This window comes from Alnus glutinosa, chromosome 7, assembly GCF_958979055.1.
Source record: "Alnus glutinosa chromosome 7, dhAlnGlut1.1, whole genome shotgun sequence".
Lineage (NCBI taxonomy): Eukaryota > Viridiplantae > Streptophyta > Magnoliopsida > Fagales > Betulaceae > Alnus > Alnus glutinosa.
Window position 1 is genome coordinate 26,582,600 of NC_084892.1, and position 22,885 is coordinate 26,605,484.

Here is a 22,885-nt window from a genome sequence, read left to right on the forward strand (position 1 = left end):
AAAAACAGAATTCATGTTCATTCTTTTCCATAAATTTTCCAGGAACCAAACATCAAAATTCCAGAGTCAGAGCCACATCTAAATTATATTCTTTCTTTTGCCCAGTTTTTTTTTTTTTTTTTTAAGCAACTCAACACACAAATATGAATTTTGAAATGCACGAAAAAAAAAAAAAAAAAAAAAGAGAGAGAGAAAAGATTTTCATACATTAAACACGTTCAAAAATCATTTTTTCCCAGAAAAAATTAAACTCCCCTGAAAACCTTACAAATTTCGGTAAATCTATCATAACCCTAATTTTTGTGATAATTGGCGGAGTAAAGGCTAGGATTACAAAGCTGAACATCTTAAATATCACTGTTAACTACACGAGTTTTACGGATATCATGTTTGGCTAGCATTTTATTTTTAATTACTTTTTAAAAATATGTTTGGGTAGGTTTTTTAAATTCAAATTCTACTCAACTTTTATTCGACTTTTTTCAATTTTATCTCAGGTTCACTAAACCATCCAAACATAATTTAAAATAAAAATAAAAACTATCGGTATTTACAATTTTGAATATAGTAAATAATTATATAATATAATACAAAAAAATCGCACACCTAAACAAGCCTAGCTTCTAGTGAAATAGAAGAGAGGAATTTGTGTGGATACGGTTGCTCGCCTATGGTAACAAGTAACTGTACCAAAATGGAAAAATCTTGTAGCATAAGCTAATTCAATGCGGGACAAATTTGAAGAGGGTCTAAAGAGTTGCTTTAACTAAATTTAATCATTTTAGCATATCAAGTCATTTTATCTCGTCCAGAATTGCAACCTCAGTGTCTTGGCTGTTCCAACGTGCTGGTCTCACTCTCGTTCACCGTTTTCTTCCCCGTGTGGGTGGCCAATTTTATCAAAGTTCTTAGACCTGATTTTTTCAAGTGCATAGGTAACAGTTGATACAATAGTGAATCTGATAGGATTATTTATTTATTTATTTTTAGAATAAAATAATTTCTGCAGTTAATAGCAAGTATTTAATATTGCATATTTATTAAAGGTCAACTTTATGCCTTTCCTGAAGCAGGGAGGGATTTCTTCAAAACCTCCAAAGCCCATATTGTTAAATAATTAGGACCATCTTTTTACCTTCTTTTTATGTATTTTCTCAAAATTGATGTGGCTTGTAAAATTATAATTGCATTAAGATCTAATACAAATTCTTATATGCCCAATAAAATATGGACAGAAATTAGACATGAAATTTCTTATTCTTGAGACGGCAATGGATTTTGAACCTTTAATTAGTATCTCAGAGTTTACTAATTAATTCATGTTATTCGCAATCAAAATTATAACATCATAAGTTTATTTATTGGTGGCAAATTGGGTCATATCAGAACATGATCAATATGGGGAATATATAACTAGAACAAGAGACCAATTAGCGCGCGCTCTACTAACTATATATAGATAAAGGTGAAACACTTTCTAGCAAACCAAACAAAACTTAATGAATTAGAGCAACCCTGGAAAGAAAAGAGTGGGAAACAGAAACAGAAAAGCAAAGCTTATTACAGAGAAAGGAGGAGGAGGAGGATATCATATGGGCTGTATCGATCTCAGCTAGCTTAGCCTAGCTAGTTTTATCTTTCTTTCTCTCTCTCTCATAATGCCTGTTTTTGTTGACACTCGACTGCACTGAGGTCCCATACTCAGACATGTTATGCAGAATAGAAGTGTGTGATGCCCCCAACCAGCGGCCATGGCCCCAAAAAGCGATGCGGATGCTGGCGCAATTTAAGCTGTAAAAGACTAAAAGTTGGTCAATAAAGAGAAAAAGAAGATGGAGGGAGGGAGAGAGCATATATTGTTGTGTTTGATAAAGGAGTGGCGCAATATGTAATCATTTGAGCATGTCTTAAATAACCACCACTTTCTCTCCTTCTCTCTTACACATGTACATGCTCTTTCTTTCTCTGTAAAGGGGTGACCCTCTTGAACCCCCATTTGGGTGGAACTAATAATAACACCACCTGTCCGACACAGATCGATTAGTTAGCTAGCTTTTTGGTGGGGTGTCGGATCTATCATCGCCATTGCTCCTTCTATGCCATGCTCGCAAATTTTACAGAATTTGACATGATGATGAACAAATTTTGAAGGTCATCTTCTTTCCTAGCGTATTAGTTACTACTATATATATTCATTCTTTCAACCTAAGATGTTTTGGAAATATTTACAAGTTAAATCATGCATTTCTTTTTCTTATTCCGCGGTCGATCAAAAAGAAAGATAAAGCACACCACTTAATTACTCACGCAGTGCACAATTGGAGGGGTTGTAAGGTCAAATTATTGAAAACGCATGACTTTTGTGGAACATAGTATGCATGATTTGGCCATGTGAGCATGATCTCTCCCAGGGGCTCTAATCGAGCCGAATTTTAAGATTTTAAGACTAACTTGTTTGTGAGTCGACCAGTAATTAATCGTCGAGCTCGAATTCGAGCTGAATTATAAAATGTGTGTTCAAGCTCGACTCGTTTAACACTTGGGCGAGTTCGAGCTCAAGCTCGTGCTCATTGAGAATGCCATTCGATCGAGCCGAGCCGGATACTCGACAAGTTCGGCTCAACTAGAGCTCGAGCTAAACTATTAAATTTTTTAATGTGTGATCAAAGCGGAGTTCAATCCAAAGTTTGTAAACAACCTTTATACATTTATTTATAGCATAAATATATAATATGTAACTATACAAGGCATATTATAAAATATAGTACATAATTATAGTCTATAAGTATCAAATTAACAATATGTTATTATATATAAATAGAGTGCATATATAAATTATGGCATATGTATAATGTGAGCAAGTAGTAAATTTGATATATATACTTTATATAACTAAGTAACGACTATTGTATAAATATAATATATAACTATTGTTAACCATGCGTGATGTGATATATATATATATATATATATATATATATATATATATATATATATATATATATAAAACTTAGTTTTATGCACGATTCTGCACACCATGAATCGACCTCAATCCCACGCAGCACAGATCGTAATTTAGTTTCATTTTATCCCCGTTATCCGTGTTTGACTCTCTCACATTTCATGCGTGTGACCTTAAGCCCTTTTTCACTACTTTTTGGTCGTAGCTTTCTGTTTTTTTTTTTATTTTAAAAAAAAAAAATTTAAATTCCTCATCATTCCTCCCTCTCATTTTGGGACGACCATCGAGTGCATTGGGAAGTTTTATCCAAGAAGACTCTTCTAGACTGTGTTCATCCACTCCAAATATTTACCATTCGGACTGTTCGAACACTTGTTGAATATGATGAATATGATGCTTTTTCACGAGGTTACTCATCATTGCACGAGGTTTAAATCCCTAGTTACATATTTATTTAGTATTTTGTCATTTTGACAAGGGTATTGGAGTTCGAACCAACTAAATTTAAAAATTGAAATGAAGAAAAAAAAAAAGAAAGTATATTTTTGTATATATTTTTTAAAATTAATTATTGAACTTGTGAAATATACAAAAACATATGTAAATCCTACTGATCCAATAGTAATGTATAAAAGCTGTACGTATAAGTATAAAATCACAAATATTCCTAAAAATATACTAGAAAATAGTACATAGAGCTGGGTATGCCCATTGCACCGATCCCGTTTTGAAATGAGAGAGAGAGAGGAATGATGAGAATGCAGAAAAGCAAAAAAAGTTGCAGAGGGATGAAAAGGTCCTTTACGGGCACGCACATGAAAGGTGAGAGAGACTCAAAACTAAAATGGAAATAAATTAAATTAAATTAAATTACTAAAACAAAATTATTACTGCTACTACTACCAGTAGAGATTTATAGAAAGAGAAAGAAAAGAGAATGTGGAAGCCTGAATAACCAACCTTGGATCCAAAACCAACACATTTTACACTCGCACTTTCTCTCTTTCTCTGTGTCACTGCTAAGCAATGAGCACCGTCTAATTATTCGACCTCGCATTTGCTCTCCACCGTTGGATAGCTCCTCCGCCCAATGGGAGCCCGTTGCTCCAAGTTCTCTCTCTGCTGGTTCCAGTCCCACCTTAAACCCTCCGTCCTCGAATCCTCCGATCTCGGTATGATAACAGCTACTTTCTCTGACGTTTTATGTTTTTTGCGTGTCACGAGGATGAATGAAACTGAGTGAGTGAGTGAGTCCGCTGAGTCCGTCGTTTGTGCGCAGAAAATGGGGGCAAAAGTGACCGCAATTCTTGGCCGAGTTTCAGCGAGTTCACCTACGAGCAGCTCAAGGCTGCCACGTGTGGCTTCTTGTCCGATAACATAGTCTCGGAGCACGGTCTCAAAGCTCCCAACGTTGTTTACAAAGGGAAGCTGGATAACGACCGTTGGGTCGCCGTTAAGCGTTTCAACAAGTTGGCCTGGCCCGATTCTCGCCAATTTATCGTCCGTTAACTCGTTTCAAATTTCTTAACTATTTCATTCTTTAAACTGTGTTTTTAAATTGATGGCACTGAATGTGGTTTAGGAGGAAGCGAGATCGGTGGGAAATCTGAGGAGCGAGCGATTGGCGAACCTGATTGGGTGTTGCTGTGAAGGCGAGGAGAGGCTGCTTGTAGCGGAGTTTATGCCCCATGAAACGCTGGCGAAGCATCTCTTTCACTGTGAGTGTTTATTTGAAGAAGCTTGACGTGAATTTTGATTTTCACTCAAGGTAGAGCGTTTGGTTATAATGGCTGCCGTTCCTCTCTGCTTTGCGTTATGGAATTTGTGTTTGAATTGGTAATAGGGGAGGCACAGCCCATGAGATGGGCAATGAGGTTGAGGGTGGCGCTGTATTTGGCACAAGCTCTGGAATATTGCAGTAGCAAAGGACGGGCACTGTATCATGATCTCAATGCGTACAGGGTCTTGTTTGATCAGGTAAGAGGTTTTCGACACAGGTTTTGCTTAGTTTTTCATACCCATTTTACTTGTTTTGTGATTTGAGTCCGTGGTGAACAGGATGGAAATCCCAGGCTGTCTTGCTTTGGCCTTATGAAGAATAGCAGGGATGGGAAGAGTTACAGTACTAACTTGGCTTTCACCCCTCCAGAGTACTTGAGGACTGGTATATATACTTTGTTATAAGGAGTGTCCAAATATATTATTTTGAGATGAACATTTGAGCACCATCTTGGCCAAGATGTAATATTTTTGGATATAGTGGGCAAGGAAAAGCCTGGGAATGTTTGCCATGGTAACAAATAAGGTTCTTATGTTTTGCAGGTAGAGTGACTGCAGAAAGTGTAGTTTACAGCTTTGGGACCATGCTGCTAGATCTTCTTAGTGGCAAACATATTCCACCGAGTCATGTAGGTTTTCATCAAAGCCTCATATATGAATCCTCGAGTATTTCATGGTTGCAAACTAGAGACTAGAGAGCTTGTGTTCAATATGAAATGACATAATTAATGTTAGACAGTAATTTGATTTAAGGTGCATGAGTAGAATAATCCAGTTGTGATTAAAATTGATGAAGTTCAAAATTTCATGTTGCCACAATCTGTATTTGTTCGTAGGCACTTGACCTGATCCGTGGCAAGAATTTTCTGATGCTGATGGATTCTGCTCTGGAGGGTCATTTCTCTAATGATGATGGAACTGAGTTGGTGCGGTTAGCTTCCCGTTGTTTGCAGTATGAAGCTCGTGAGAGGCCAAATGCGAAGTCTCTTGTCACTTCTCTCATGTCACTTCAGAAAGAAACAGAGGTATACACCATATTGGATATACATCGTTATGTATGTATTAGTTTGTCGATTTGTCTTGATTGACAGTCATTCATACTTACAATGTTAATTATTAAAAATATATAATCCATTTTCTTGATGCTGGCCCCATTTCTTTGGGACTTTGACAAAGGAACTTGTTTTTACATATATGCATATTTATCAACAACATTGTGTCTTTTCGTGTAAACTGATATCTTAAGCTGACATTTTCTCTATGCTCCTATCTTTAACGTGGTTTATGGTTCTTGAAAGTAATAATGACATTATTTTCTCGATCACGGGTTTACCCTTGTCCCCCGTTTTTTTTCTTTTTCCAATAGTAAACTTTTTATTATTTCATTTAGAAACACCAAGGGTGCATAACCTATATACACAAGAAGCATACAAGAGAAAAAGCACCAATAGCAAAAACTAGAAGTCTATCATTGTCTTTGCTCATTATTTCTATTTGCCTGACATTTCATTAACTGATAAACTATATTGTTTGTTAAAACTGTCCTGGGAAGACTAATTTCTCAGTCAATAGTATTCGAGCAGGTTCCCTCATATGTTTTAATGGGTATCCCACATGAAACTGCATCCTCCACGCAGCAATTGACATTAACACCTTTTGGTGAAGCTTGCTTGAGAATGGATCTTACTGCCATACTTGAAATATTGGAGAAGATGGGATACAAGGATGATGAGGGAATTGCTAATGAGGTTTGCCACTGTCTGTCTAGTACTCAATGTTCTTCGTTAAATTTTGAAATATGTAAATAGCAACTCCTGTTATGTAAACGGTATCAACGGAATTTCTTCATTGAACTTGAGCACTTCCCTTCCAACCACTAAAAAAGAATCAATGCTTTTCCTTTGCGCACAGTTTATTTATTGATGCTTCAACATTAATGTATTTTCTCCTATAAACTTTTTATTTTTTCTTTTACAACACTTCAAGCACTGATTCTGCTTGAGTACTTGTCAAGTTGCAGCTTTCTTTTCAATTGTGGACCAGTCAAATGCAGGAGACCTTGAATTGTAAGAAGCATGGAGATACAGCTTTCCGAGCTAAGGACTTTGCAACTGCCATTGATCGCTACACAAAAGTGAGTCCACTGCCCTATACAAATCCTTTTGTCCTAGCCAATTGGGTGCATATAATGTGTATCAGGCCGTGAAGTAACAAACTTTATACTGCAAAAACATAGTGCAAAGAAAATGTGCTTTATTTTGTCTAGTGTACCCTGAAGCTAGATTGTGCGAAACTGAATTTGTTTCATTTATATGCATTATACATTTCAGAACTGTTTGCAATAAAATTTACAGAAATGTAGCGGTTTTCAAAAGCAGAGACATGGAAAATGTGTATTAGATTGAGTAGCACAAATTTACGGGTGAGGGAGTGTGATGAGGATTGGGTTTTGGAGCGAGAAAGGGACAATGGCAACAATCTACAACAAGAGGAGAAGAAAAAGGGAGCAATGCACAACCAAATTTCTATTATATCAAAAGAGAATAATGGTTTTTTCAATGTTGTTTTTCACTCTTCCTTTACATAGGGCATATATATTTCTAATATTAATTTTTACTACAACTTTCAAAGAGTTTAATGTACTAGATATAAAGGCCAATTTATGAGGTAGTTCAAAATGAATTTGGCTTAGGTGCTGTAACAAAAAACTGTAGGAGATCATACAGAGTATTAATTTGCAAATATGAATCTAGAATTAATTTTTAGTTTTCTTCCCCAAGCCAAAAGAAAGCTCTTAGTCTTCAACTTTATCCAACTAAGCAGACATGCATGGCTGTCACATTAAGCTGTATGTAGTCGTACACATTGAAGAACCCGAATCGGGTTCGTTTGCTTGGGGTTTTCTAATCCTGGTTTGTGCAAATTAAAAAGGCTTAAGATTTTTGTTTTTGTTTTTGTAGTTCATAGATGGCGGGACCATGGTATCACCAACTGTGTATGCTAGGCGGTGTTTATCTTACTTGATGAGCGAGATGCCACAGGAAGCTCTAGGGGATGCTATGCAAGCTCAGGTGGTGTCTCCTGAGTGGCCTACTGCTTTGTATCTTCAAGCAGCTTGCCTCTTCAAGCTTGGGATGGATAACGATGCACAAGAGACACTCAAAGATGGCACAAACTTGGAAGCCAAAAGGAACAAAAATTAATGTGTATAGATTCTTTTTTTATTTATTTCTTTTCAATTTTATTTTAGTGGTTTTTTTTTTTTTTTTTTTTTACTATATAGTTATGCTTAGTCTTTTGTATCTATCCTTCATTTGCCGTCTTTTGCCATTTTGGAAAAACTACTGTTGGTTTAATTATTATGTTCCTGCGGTTTAACGTTAATCTGGCAAAGGGTCTGTTTTTGCTAATTTTATCCTTACAATAAATCTTATTGATTATTTGTATTTTGCCCCTATTTTGCCTTCACTTTCTGTTTATTTGTTTAAGAGTTTTGTTAGGAGTATTACAATTTTTACTGTTAAGTTATTCATAAACTGATATGATAATTTATATCACACTTATTACATTAGTTATTGAAACGTGAATGGTCTACGAGACATTCTACATAGCATTTATACGTTTACAAATTGGCATAGCAATCTATGTGTCACTTATTTTTATAAAATATGGATTGCTACATGAATTTGGAAGAAAATTATAGTAAAAATTATAATACCCAAAAGCATTAATTTTCCTTTGTTTAATACGCAATACCGTTTTCAACGCCACTAAACAAGATTTTATTGCCATTTTCACTTTGTTAAATTCATTGTTATTACTGATAAAATAAAATGAGTTAGTATTTTGGTCTTAATTTTATAAGAAAAAGTTGGATTTCAAATGAAAAAACAAAGTGAAAATAAAATAAAATAAAAAATGTCTTGGACTCACCCATGGCCACGCCATGGTGAATTTTGATTATTATTATTTTTTTTTTAAAATTTCACTTTTTGTTTTTTAATTAAAAAAAAGGGGGCATTTTAACAAAAAAAAAAAAAAAATTGGGTGAAATTAAAAATGGTTGAAATATAGGATACCGACATCAATTTTTAAACTTCAAGATTATGATTAAAAAAACTGCTTATACTTCAAGGGGATGTAAGTGAAGTTTCCTCAAAATTATATTTTCTGAATTTGTTTAAAAAATGAGAAATGCTACATGTACTTAAACTTTTACAAAGAGAGTATTGCTAACTGATGTGAAGCTTATTTACTGGAGATAATCAAAATAATTAATAAAAAGAAATGCTACAGGTACCAATGAATAAGCTCCACATCATCTTCGTAAAGTTTTTTAGTAAAAGTTTAATTATATATAACATTTCTGTCAAAAAAAATAGCATCGACGAGGTGGATAGGGAGGAAGGGTTTGAATCAACCTGAGGCCCTGGCCCGTTATCATGGTATTTTTAAGAGATTTTTCTTTCAATAATTTTTAAGGATACAATCTCTCCAAGCAAATCGGTTGACACCCAAAAATCTCTCCACCTAAAAGAATCGCATATCTCTCTCTCTCTCTCTCTCTCTCTCTCTCTCTCTTTCTCTCATGGGTTTCCAACTTAAAACAAAGATATATGTAAAACTAGTGCACGTGGTTTGGGGTTTTAAATTTTGATCAATATTTTTATGGATTTTAAAAAGTGATTAAACAATTCAGAGGGTAAAGACAGAAAAAAAATTGGTCCATGCGATTAAAAATGTTGACAAAATTTGTTAATGTGTCACATTAACACCAACCATATTATAACATGTGTCACTTATAATAAAAAAAAATTAAAAATTAAATTATAAAGGGTGGTCGGACCATAATATCGTTTCCATGTTATTAATAAATGGTTTTGATTTATCTTTTACTCCGAGATTTTTGTAATTTTTTGTGCCTATGATGAGGCTTTTAAGTTCGTGAATCTAACCCTTAGGGCCGGGGCTTTTAAGTTAGTGAATAGAGATTGCATGGAATTGGTCCAAAAGGTAATATCAAGTGTTGCTGCCTCTACATTTGAGTGCATGTTCAAGGAAGAATGATGAGTAAGAACAAACACAAAAATCGCCAAGGATAGAAGAATAGAAAATTACATAATCTAAAATATAAAGATAAAACAAAATGAAAATAATAATAATAATAATATTGACAACAATCCAGCTATAGCTTCAGAGAGGATCCTTCAAGGCGGATAAGACAATTAGAAATGCTGCCAGCAAAGCTAGTTGTAATAGTCCATAGTAGACAGTGTAGGTATCAACAAAGGAAACTCATTTTAATTTAGCTCCTTACTAGCTTATGAGAGAACCAAGGAGAGTAAGAGGTACTTGTACATGTAGAAATATTATATAACAATCTTTTGAAGGAATGATTTATTCTCGTTAGGGTAGAAATCTAACGAGGACAAAGAGAGAGTAAGATAAAAAATAAAATAAAATAAAATAAAAAATTACAAGAAAGTAATAAAAGTATTTTTACTGTTTTGATCCCCGCTCTATTTAGAGAGTTCAATGCAACTCTTGATGAAGAGTTGCATTGTTTCTATTTTTAAGTTAACCTCCTTAGAAGTTATCATCTTCCATGGAGATAATAATGATAATGGCCTAATTTATTTCTTGCTCTGGTTGTAGAAGAAGATTAATGAATGCTTTTTGTTTCTTATCGATTAAAAAACCCTCCGACTCAAGGAAAAAGACTGAACTCTTATTTATTTCCCTTGAGTAGTCCATTATGTAAATTTTAGTCTTAAGTTGCTTATCCACTCAGCTTTGTCGTGGTTCCCCACTATTTAGCTACCAGCCCCTGAGGGAATCATTGCCTCTCGTCGTTGGATCGCATCTGCCTAGGTGTGCGGATGACTACACTTATTATGGTATGATCAACCCTATATTATTAGTACAGTATCGGAGGAGACATCATCTGGGACAGTGAGGCAGAAAACTACTAAGATTAGATATTTTTGAGGTCCAAATCCAAAAAGAACCAAAATGATTCTACAAAAAAGAGGTAGTTGTGCTGTGATGGAGGAGATATGCTATAAAAGAGATTAAAAAAGAAAAAGTTACTGTTATGCCTCGAACTAATCCCTCCTATTATAGGAATAAACAAAAAGGAAACAAAGAACGAGTTTCCAGTCAATTGATTTGCACTAACACCCCCTCTTGCAATGGATTAAACCAAATCATATCTCTTGGGAATAGATTATCACTTGATTATAGGCTGTTGTCGATTTTTTCAAGAAAGCTAACCAAGGCTGTCTTCGTGGAAATCACATGCAGTCGTACACATATTAAATCCCAAAAAGAGGAACCTTCAAGGAAACAAGATAATAAAGATATCACCGAATACACAATTCAATACAACCTTCTAGTATTGTGCCAGAAAAAACCAAATACATTAATTTTAACACTTGTAATATATGAGGAATGTTCAAACATTGGTAAAAACCAAGCTCTACAAGTATGGAGGAGCAGATTAAGCTGTATTTTTATCTATATAAACCTAGCAAGGCTTGAATGTTGAAACTCTCCTGTTACGATAATCAAAGCAACAATTTTGGTAGACTTTTTTTTTTTTTTTTTTTTAAATTATTTTTTCAATTTTGTTAAACCCTTTACTCGAGCTGTTTTCACAGAAGTTTACGATGATGGCACATTGAAGTGAAAGAGCCACGATAAGACAAATGCAAAGACCATGCAAGCAAGCAGGAAATTCAGGAACCGGTGGCCATGCCAGAAGCTTCGTGACTCTGATACGGGCACTTGTGCCAAGACTGTGGCTGCAGCTGTGGCATTGTTCGTCTCGTTTGAATGCTCCGTGGACTCGATGTCATTTGATCCAAAGACATTATGTGCAACAGAATGACATATCTCACAGGTCCTAAAACAAAAAAACCAAGCCAACTGAAATAAACATAGAAGTAAAGGGAAATGTTTTAGATAATAGCATGTAACTTGAATCGAGTTCAAAATGTTGTCTAAATGAGGTAAAGTGGAAATGGCCACTACGATGCCCAGAATTGACAGCTTTAAAACATATTATATGCAATTATATAATCTCAAGTAGCTGCCATGGTGATGATAAAGGAAAATAAGCAGTGAGAGGGAGCTAGAGTAACAAAAGTAATATGAGGATTATATCATGGATAGCTTCAGCCATGTGAAAACAATGGGGTGCTAAACAGTATCTGGAAAACCTACAATCAAGAACTGGAATTTGAGAAGCTAGAAAAGATTACAGGCCAAGCAGAAAAACAAATTAGTAGTGCAAAGCTCACAAGCTCTATCATACGTATAACATGAAACAAATACATGTGGATTTGACAATGGCCAAAACAACCTCATAGTTTGGATGCTATGCTAACCTATAAACACTAGTAATAGTTCTAACTACTAAGCTTAGAATTCAAAATACAAACACGAACCTTTTCCTGTTAGGTTGGTTACATAGAAGTTGGGAAGAATTAAGGGCTGAAGGAAATATTTCTATGCCACATTCCGATCACACAAGGACCGAATAGTTAATTATACTAAGCTCTAAGTTCACAAAGCTTTGATGCCTTTATTAAATAAGGAATCACAGCTAGCATTGGCTGGCATCCTTTGCAAACCATAAAACATGCAGTTGTGGAGAAGCCTAAGACAGAACAAATTAAAATCTTTGCCATTACGAGAAGGAATCATCTCTAGGCCAATAAAAATCGGTTCACCTGATACAATTCTCTATTGGGTTTTAATTTTTTTTTTTTTTTTTTTTTTTTTTAAAAAAAAAAAATGCCACAAAAAACTGCAGTTGGCGGGATTTGGATCATGATCAAATAACTTTAGAAGCATAATTTCAATCCCATCTGATTGAAACTTATCTGGATTAAAGGGTTAGCCAATCAATCACACAGTTCTAATCAATTAAGTATTTGATAATGGCTGTTGGGATTTACCATGGTTTTAAGTAATGGTATCGAGATCGATCTTGCCGGCAAGCGAAACCAGTATTGACATGTATGACACGTGGCAATAGTGAGCACAAAAGCTTTTAAGGATCAGAACAAGTATCAGGGCATCTGTTGATTAATTCAGTACCTAAGATACTCTTAACTTGTATATATATATAAATATCATTAGGAACAAGGGGTGAATAGGATGCACACAAGCAATTAGAATATATTTTATTAAGTGGCACAGCAGCAAGCAATAATCTTCCACCAAGATAAATGAATTCATCAATAAGTGGCCAAATCTCCACTTGCATAAAGGTTAGGAAGATCAGAAGGAAGCTCCGGAGAGATTCCTAAACTTCAAAAAAGTACAGAGCATTAAGGAATCCTCGGTGTACTTAGACATATCATCACGACTTCTGTGCTTTACTATTTTACTTTTTCCGGCATCTTCTTTAACTTTCACAGAACAAAATTTTTGTGCCCCACATCCTCTAAGCTGCTAGATCATGAACTATGCTTTACATCGAATAAATAAATTAAGGTACTAAAAACCAACTTTCTGAAAGTGATTTGTTTAGTTATCATTAATTTTCCCTTATGGTGGGTAATTATAAGTATCATTCCTTCAAGAAGAAGAAACCTCAGTCAAGAAAGGGTTTCAAAGTGTACACAATCACAACCATTTAAATATGACTAAAACACATCCTGCACATTAGCTCTCAAAACATAGCCTTCCACAATGCTACGAACGACCAACTGGGTATCCAACATTCCGCAAAAAAAGCACCAAAATCATGCATTAAGATCAAAAATCAAAGAAAAGCAAGGATTTTGTTACTCACTTATTTCCCTTAATCTTGAACCAGGCCTCCGCACAGTTCTTGTGGGCTGCACCCAAATCATCCTTACAAGAACAACCCAACTCTATAGGGACCCCAGATTCATGGCTATTACTTTCCAAACCCAGATGACAAATCCTACAATCTCTCTCCGCTTTCGCCAACTGCACCTTGATTTCGGGGACCCCACTCTCAATCTCCACCTCCACCGAGCAATCCGAGACCGAAGACAAAGACACTCTCCGAGAATCCGAGCCGTTCCCAATCTCAGGATCGTACACACAAGCGAAGCTGTACTCGTCGTACGACCCACCGGTCGTGGAATAGAACTGGGAATAGCACGAGCCCTCGTCGGCGTCTGAGAAGAACACGCTACCGTCGTCGCTGACTTCACTTCCGGTGCCGGAGCGGCGGTGATCCCCTTGCTCCAAATCGATGTGGTGGGACATTTCTACAGTTGACATGAGCGTCCAATGCCTCAAAAAGTTCGAAGCTTTGAGGTCTGCAACTTTTTGTTTGAGTTTATGAGAGAAAAATCTGAGAAATTTAAACAAGTGGGTATTGGATTAGGTGACCCATCTTCAACTCCATTAACGTTTGTCACCAAAAAAATTATGGTGCACCCAATTGAAAATTTGATATGAGTCACAGAATTTCAGGCTAAGACTGAAAAATGCAGAGAGAGGATGTGAAAGAACAGAGGAGGATTAGACATTAAAGAATGGTGTCTCTGAGATAGAGACGCTTCAACCTTTTGAGGAAGTCTTGGACTGAGGCTCCGCACTCGGCAGAGAGGGAACAGAAACGTGTAGTGGGTGCACTGAGAACACAGGAGAGATTTTACTGATAAAGAAGTGTGCTGAGGTGTGGAACTAAAAAAGAAAAAAGAAAAAAGAAAAAGAAAAAGTTGTTGGAAGATTTCGTGCTAAAATACTAGAATTTTTGACAAATCAGTAGATTCTGCGTGTTGGATAGCATTCTGCTGGTGATTCTCAGAGACTGCAAACAAGATCTTCTAGCGATGTGGATCGGAGGGATGCGTCCTCCTTTGAGAGTCTGAGACTGAAGTGAATGATTTTATGCAACTCGTTGAGGTTATAAAAATGCATGTCGGATTATATTAAAAAAATAAAAATTATGTGTCAGATTTTATTTTATTTTATTTTTTATTGGATTTGGCTAATAAAAATAATTTTTTTTTTTTTACAAAAATGATCCTCGATGGCATATACTGTTCATGTTGCTTTTTCTGAAAAGACTGATTTCTCCATCTTATTGTGAAAATATCACAGTTATAGAACTTGGGAATTGGGACATTTGGTTTGGAGATGAGGGGTAAAACCGTCAATATGGTTGTCCCCTTTATGTATACTGGCCTGTCCTTGTTAATTATTGCACCTTTCGGTAAACTGACACTCTAATCAGTAATCAGTAAGCTAGCAGATATTACAGAAGGGCTATTATTCACTGCATCATAAACTTTTAGAATTTTCCGTGTGATTTCAATTTTTTTTAAACAAAAATCAATTCAATGTTTCGGTCTAAAATGACATGTCAGATGTCAGATGTCAGATGTCAGATATCAGATGTCAAAATAATAATAATAATAATAATAATAATATTTTATTAAAAAATTATGAAAACTTAAAATAAACCGATGGAGGAGGAATGATCCAACAACCCAGCAGCTCATGCAACCACTTTAAACGTGGGTTCATTTAAAAAAGTAAAGAAAATTTTCATTTTTGACTCCTTTCAACTTTCTCTTCGAGTCTTTAAAGTCGCATTTATAATTCAATTTTTTTTTTTTTTTTTTTTTTGGCATTTTTCAGTTCAATGCTTTAGTTTAAAACTACTTTAAGGTGTTTTTGAAATTACGATTTCGTAAACAAAAAGTACGATTTTAAATCAAATTATATAAGATGAATCATTTGAAAATTGCATTTTTTTTAAAATTTGATTTGAAAGTCCAGAAAATTGTTTTTTCAAATAGCAGGTAAGGTGAAGCTTTTTTGAAAACGCAGAATTTTAAAGGCTAAAATGTGATTTTAAAGGTTAAACTGCGATTTTGCCAAACATTTAACTGCGTTTTTAAAAATCACTTTTTCAAATTGCATTTTTTGAAATCGCAAATCTAAACGGACTATTTGTAATAATGGGATTAATGTAACAAGGCTAGTTGGCCCCCTCTAGGTAGGGCTGGGCACGGGGCAGATTTCTGCCATTCTAGCCCCTGCTCTGCAACCCTGCGAGTTCAAAAATCTCTACATGTGGATACAGGGTTTTACAGTGCACCCGCAGGGGTGCAGGCTGGGCAGGGCAGGATTTGCAGGAGCGGGTTGTGCGGGCTAGGGTGGGTATTCTTGATTTAGGCAAAATCAGCTGAGGAAAAGGTGTAGGTACCATAATCACCTCCAAATTCCAATAGAAACTAGAAAGCATGACTTCCAATGGTTTTAAATGAAAGGAAATAAAGATTGAGAGAAATGAAAATACGTACGAGGGTTTCGGCGGCGCGGGCATTCTGGCAGAGATGGGCTTTGATCTCGGGGTTGTGCGTGTTGGTGTAACCCTTTGTTCCCTTTCTGCCTCTCTTTCCATCTCTATGTAACTCTTTCCGTCTCTCTTCAGAGGGAGTGAGGGGGTGAATAAGAAAAGGATGAAGACGAATGGGCAACGGCGCATAGGTTATTTTAGGTTAAGAAAATGACGAAGGGGACCGGCTAGGGTTTTTTAGGTCTGATAAGGGTGCGGGGTGGGGCAGTGATCTGGTGTCTAAAAAATCATAAACCCGCAACCCGCTCAGCACGGGTAATCCAAATTGAGACCCGTATTCGCGATTTTAAGCCTAAAAACCAGTTCTGTGGCGGCGGATCGGGTCCTTCGGTTTTTTGCCCTCCCTTACTTTCACGGGAGTTATACAAACTCTTAATTTTACATTCTCAAATGCTTACTTTCTAACGTGATAGTAAAAATTATTATTAGATAGATCTAATACCCGAATAATTATTCCTTCAAAATTCAATAATAATAAATTTTACTTATACATGCGGAAAAAATAATTTAATAGTATAAAAATTTGTGAAACATTTGTCTTAAAATAATAAAGTTCCAAATGGGGAAATAGCAGAAACGGCAGAATAGTCCATGGATGATGTGAACACGCAAAGGCACATTCTAGATCTCTGTCTCCTGTGTGTTGACCGATGGTGGACCACCTCAAGGTTAGTGATGCGTGTTGACAGTGTTGTACTGTTGTGTATCTGCCTTTGCGTGAAAAACACAAAAGCTGTTATTTTAATTTTATATATATATAAACTTAGGAAAAAGAAAAGAAAAAGAAGAAAATTCCAAATCTGGTTGTTATCCAAAACCCAACCCTCCTATACCGACAATCACGCTACTACACCTCCCATAAAGAGAGCACTGGCCAATCACAAATTTCTTCCTAATTGGACATGGAAAACAAATTTCAACCCAATTTTAAAAACGTCAATTTTTTATTTATTTTTTAATAGCATGTAAAATACAAGTAAAAAAAAATTACATCGCATCAACCAAATCCATTTTTAATAGCATTAATTAAAAAATATATATATATATATTTATTACTTGCTGACGAGACATATAACACTTTTAAAGAGAGAGACTGAATTGAAAGAATTCTTCCGACCTAATTTATAAAAAATTTGTGACAATAAAATTTTATGATTTATAAGAAAGGAAAGGAACTCTTCTTGTGTGTTTGTTTCTCTTAAGTATTGCGTGATATATTTGTGTTCAATTTACTTCCAAGCCACATTTTCTAAGCTAATAATTGGGGAGAGAAACGAAAATGAATCTCCAAAGTAATAGAATTTCTTGATTTGGGTGTGGAGGTAATGTACACTATTTTCTTTATGGATTTGACTATTTGAGGCCTTCACATGCCATTCCAGGCTAAAAGCTTAATGTTTTGGTCTGTTCAGTGGGGCATAAGCATCATAGTTTGCAACTGGACTGTTTCCATCAACTCTGATATGGTATGTTATTCTATAAAATACAGTTCCTATTAAAAATTATATTAATGAAACAAAAATTAAAATCAATCCACCTAGTTTGCATCTTAATATAATCAGTTCGGTGATTTCAATTTCATAAATAAATCATTCTAGTTTACTTCCTTATAAAAATGGTGCTTCTATTAGCATTTTCTTCTATAAAGACGTAGCTGCCACCCTAGATGAGGGGCGGTCGGCCACTCGAGGGGAGGCGGGGAGGCCAGTCGCACTTTTTTTATTAGAGTAAATTTAAAATTTAGAATTTAGGTGAGATTGCCACATGTTAATATACTATTGGTGTTGATTTCAAATCACAAGAATTCTACCGGAAGTACCATTTCTATACAAAAACAAACCCATTAATCCATTCGATAAAATTCAAAGAACACGACTAATTCTCTAAAGATGCAAAGTACATGGACTGATATTATTTATTATTTATTTTTATTTTAAAAAAAAATGAAAACATTTAAAGGAGACCAGATTCAAAGGAGGTCAATGTAAAACGTAACAGATACTTCATTAGCCATTACCCTGGAATCTTATCTGAATTCCACTTTTTCTTCTTTTATCCCCTCGGACCCCTCCTGTTTGTCGGCTCAATTCTAATTTGTAAAACATCTTAACACATAAAAGGTGAACAAATGCACATTGTGATGGTTGTGGTTTTACAGTCAAGGTTATGCTACTGTGAGCATGTTCATATAAAGTAATGCCACTGTTGGTCACCCCCTCTTAACCTTTTTAATTAGGAAAAAAAAAAAAAAAAAAAAAATTCAATCTGAGTTTATCTAATATTTCTTCCCTTTCTTTTTTATTTTCCTTGTCAGAGGATCATTTTGCCAACAACTAAAGGAAACACAAGCGGGGCCAGTTTATGGGTTCAGTTCAAAGTGGGAGCATATGATCTATAAAGTCTTCAGGGGTTTAGTTGTGTTTGTTCACCTGACAAATAACATATTGGGGTCTACAAGTCACCTTCTAGTTCATTTCATTACACCCAACCCCCCCCACCCCTAAAAAAGATTAAAAAAAAAAAGAGAAGAAGAAGAAGCTAATTTCTGGGATTAGAAGAAATCCAAAAAATAGGGCTAGGATTTTGAATTGGAAATCTCTCCTTTTACATATGCCTCATTCTCTTTGGGGATGAGTATCTGAGAGGGGCTCCCTTGCTGGAATAGGAGGGCTTTGTCCGAATCGGAGGCCCGCCTAAGAAGCCCTTTGTGTGGGAAGGGTTTTTCTGTTCGAGCAAAAGAACCTTTCTCACAATTTTACTGTTATTACCCTTGCCCCCTCCTCTTTGAGTGGAGAATAACAAAGGATCAGAATATTGCGAGAAATAGACAATCTACTTGTTCCAATCAGAATCACTCTCAGTCTAATTATTCTTTTTGTAAACATGACTTTCCTGCAATCTCAGTTCAGTTAAGAACTATGATTGATATGTCCCCTCCTCCTCTCTTAGTAATCATGCACGGCAAGAGGGGATAAAAGAAAGAAACCATTAAATCCAATATTTCAAGGAAATTTTCGCATTGCTTGACCCATGCTTTCATCCCGACCTCTAAAAGCAGTACCTAAGCATCCAAACAATATTAATTGAGGCCTTCAACTGCAATCAATTGTTTATAATGCGTTCAGAAGTGAAATTGTCAAACACATTTTGTATCTATTGAGATTGGTTCATTAAATCTTAACGTGACGTCTTTGTAATTTTGTAAAGAAAATTATGATCTTTTCCTATATAATTAAGAAAAACACAATTTTTTTTTTTTTTTTTTTTCATTCCTATCTTTCTTCTAAATCTTGAATCCATTAACGGTGAATATGCGTTGTAAATGATTTGTGGATGGCTTATTAAAGAAAAAACATGTCAGATAAAAGATTGCAACTTTATCAAGCGAATATTCAGGTCATGAAAGAAATAGCTCGAACCTTGAAGGTTAAAAGCCATAAAGATGATTAATTCAAATTTTGAATACTTTGAGAGAGTAGGTTGATACGAACCAACTTTAATGTAAGCTTGTAGAATTTCATCATGTTGTTTAACATCATAATTCCATTGGCAATGATGCATCATTAACCCTGGCCTATGAACTTTGTGCATTTTTTTTTTCTTTAGAAAAAAAATTCAACTATTGTCGTTGGCTTTCTGATTATCTATAAGTAAATTTAATTCATTTCAAAATTTTAATTCTGCCAAAAAAACATTTCCCGGATCACAAAACAATGCAAAAATCTGATTCCCAAAATTAATTTTATAGAAAAATGAAGCAAAATGATGCATAAAACCATTGTGAATCCGACTAATACTAGAATAGAAACACAAACAACAATACCAATAACCATAATCTTCGAATAACACGACATGGCTTAGGATCAGAAATTGAGCGAAAAGAAGTAATGGCATCACACAATTCCTCCACAATGAAAATCAACAGCACAATGCACAATTACTAAATAAACAATTTAATAGGAAATTGGGAATTGATCGACAATACTTCACCCTCATCCCACTCATATTTCACTGGACTGATATGACAATGCCCATTATGGATGAAAATACGGGTGGATAATAACCGTTCGCATCCGCTATCTCCCCTTACCATTATTAACTATCTGCATATGCGGATACGAATATCAGTTAGAGGGTATGCGGATGTGGTTATTAACCGTATCTACATTCCTTTAATACATAATATATATTATATATATTTAATTAAATTCATTAAAACGACATCGTTTTAAATTTGGTAAGTCTGAGACTTTTAGGTTTTGTTAGTTTTTTTTCACTATCATTTCAAAGTCATACATCATTACATTCTTTTTTTAGGTAATCTAAATCCCGATTACTCTATGAGATAATAAGTCTTTATGACTAAAAATCGTGAATTGTGTAACACATGAAATATTAATTTATTCAAGCTTGCATATAGTAATAACTGCATTATTTAATCTTTCATATAAATTTAGATAGTAATCCAAAACGTTTATTACCTCATATATGGATAACGGATAATAACCGCAATAACTACGTCGATACGGATAGTAAGTACAGGATGTGGATGTGGATACCTAAAAATGATAACCGCATTATACAGATGCGAATATTGTGAATGCGGATATTACTAATAACCGTCCGCATTTTCACCCCTAGTGTCCATCAGCCATTGTTAGAAAAAATTAAAAAATTAAAAATTGATAGGCACTGCCATATTAACCCAATGAAATGAGATTGAGACGAAAGTATAGCATTAAGTAGGGGTTAAAATGCAGATGTGGATGCAATCATAAGCAATGTCTGCATCCCCATCCGCATAATGCAATTATCACTTTTAGGCATTCATATTTGTATAATGCGATTATTATCCGCATTGTGCAGTTATTGAGATTATTATTCGCTATCCGAATATGAGGTAATGAGTGTTTTGGACATTGAATTTGTAATTCATGCTTCTAGTAAATACAAAAATGCATTATCTATAGTTGAACACTATTATTCAGATCATATTCATTTTGCCATGAAATTTGCATCTTATACCTTCTTGCATCATCTATCTATAATTGGTGAAGGGAAAAAATATTTGAAATAATAATAATAATAATAAAGAACATATAATTCAATTAAATCAGAATAAATTAGAAGAGTATTTCAGCAGTGAAATCCAACGACATTACAAACAACGTAATTTTAGTAAATTTAATTATATATATATATATATATATATATATATATATATATATATATATATATATATATATATATATATATATATATATATATATAAATGAAATGTGAATACAGTTAATAACCTCATTCACACACCTAAAATTGTTATATGCAAATAATAAATGCAGACAATTATTATCCGTTCGCATTTTCACCCTTAGCATTTAGCATTACTCTTTTAAGAATTTTTTTCAAAATCAGGGTGCCTCGGGCCACTTAGGCCCCTTTGGTTCCGTCCTTGGACGCCCTCCTGCAACTATATATACCATTGCATGCTACAGACAACCAAAGTCAGAACATCATCATGCCGAGGATCAAATGGGAACCATGACGGTGACTGAACAATAGTTAAAAGGAATGTTGTCCTAAAAGTTATTAGCCACTAACTTCTATAGGAGTGAGCCCGGCTTTTGGACCACTTTGATGGTGCCTAATTGCTGGAGTTTTTTTTTTTCTTTTTTTTTTCCTTCCTAAACAAATCAATTTCATTACTATGACTCATTTGGTTTGCGGAATAAGCCCTTATAATGGAAAGACTATTCCATAGGAATAACAATTCTTTAATTTGTAGGAGTCTATTCCATGGAATAGCTATTCCCTTACAAAGAGGAATACCCATTCTTCTAAAAAATGAGAGGAATAGCTATTCCTTTGAGTAAAGACTACATTTTCCAAAAAAAAAAAAACTCATTTTTTATTTTCTTTCAAATCTTTTGTTTATAAAAAAAAAAGAAAAAAGAAAAACTAAACCTCAAAGTGGATGGCCAGGAGTGGTCGCACCACCCCCGGAGCAACTGGGGCCGGCACCCCCAGTTCTCGTCGGGGGTGGCCAGCCACGCCTAGAGTACATTGAAGATGGCCCGGCCACCCCCGATAGGCTTCAGGGATGGTCGCAGCCACCCGTAGAGGCCACTCGGGGGTGGCTACAGCCACTTCCGGTTCAACGGTGGGTGGCCAGCTACCCTACAGTTTATTTCAATTTTTGTTTGATTTTTTTAAAATAATAATAATAATAATAATAATAATAATATAATGTAAGGTTTTTTAAGTAATTTTTATAGAATTCTGATTAAAATATGTGAGTTATTACCAAACAAAATAATAGGAATAACCATTCCATTCTACCGCCTTTTATTCTCAGGACTAACTATTCCTTATTCTATTTACTATTCCTTTTCTTAATAGAATGGCCATTAGCCTAGAAAGTAAAAATACTAACAGATTTGGACCACATCGAAAAGATCTAACCGTAGAATATGTCCCATTTTTCTTCAAACCGAAGTAAATGGATATCAGATTTGGCCCAAATGCCAAATAAAGGGGCTGTGGTGAAATAACACATGATAGACTGATAGAGAAACAAAATCAACTTGGATACAACAGAATTATATTTATACCCATGCATCACTGAGGAGTCAACCGGTGAAGAAGGGGATGAAACCTCGGCAGAAGAGGACTGTCTGTTCCATACGGATGCATGAATGGTCGTTTGGGATCTTGCAGGAGTGTTCACAGGGGTGGATCTGTGCTGGAGGTGTCCCAAGAGCTGCGTGCTCGACGTTAAGAATTGGGAC

The 22,885-nt window shown here is 35.1% G+C and overlaps 2 protein-coding genes across 3 annotated transcripts; one reads left to right on the forward strand and one right to left on the reverse strand.

The window, feature by feature from the left end:
- Positions 1–3,836: 3,836 nt before the first annotated feature.
- On the forward strand, positions 3,837–8,125 carry LOC133872490 (serine/threonine-protein kinase BSK5-like). 2 transcript variants are annotated; one of them, XM_062310000.1, is made up of 10 exons: positions 3,837–4,134; positions 4,242–4,462; positions 4,545–4,680; positions 4,806–4,939; positions 5,021–5,126; positions 5,285–5,370; positions 5,578–5,766; positions 6,325–6,489; positions 6,756–6,875; positions 7,702–8,125. In XM_062310000.1, the coding sequence occupies exons 1-10, from the start codon at positions 4,053–4,055 to the stop codon at positions 7,942–7,944; spliced, it is 1,482 nt and encodes a 493-aa protein (XP_062165984.1). In that variant the 5' UTR covers positions 3,837–4,052; the 3' UTR covers positions 7,945–8,125. The 2 variants fall into 2 exon arrangements, with proteins under 2 accessions (XP_062165984.1, XP_062165985.1); XM_062310001.1 differs by having other exon boundaries at positions 3,846–4,134; positions 6,762–6,875.
- Positions 8,126–11,103: 2,978 nt separating this feature from the next.
- Positions 11,104–14,610, reverse strand: LOC133874168 (uncharacterized). The gene is made up of 2 exons (XM_062312016.1): positions 13,545–14,610; positions 11,104–11,645 (listed from the first exon to the last, which is right to left on the reverse strand). The coding sequence occupies exons 1-2, from the start codon at positions 14,003–14,005 to the stop codon at positions 11,405–11,407; spliced, it is 702 nt and encodes a 233-aa protein (XP_062168000.1). The 5' UTR covers positions 14,006–14,610; the 3' UTR covers positions 11,104–11,404.
- Positions 14,611–22,885: the final 8,275 nt, after the last annotated feature.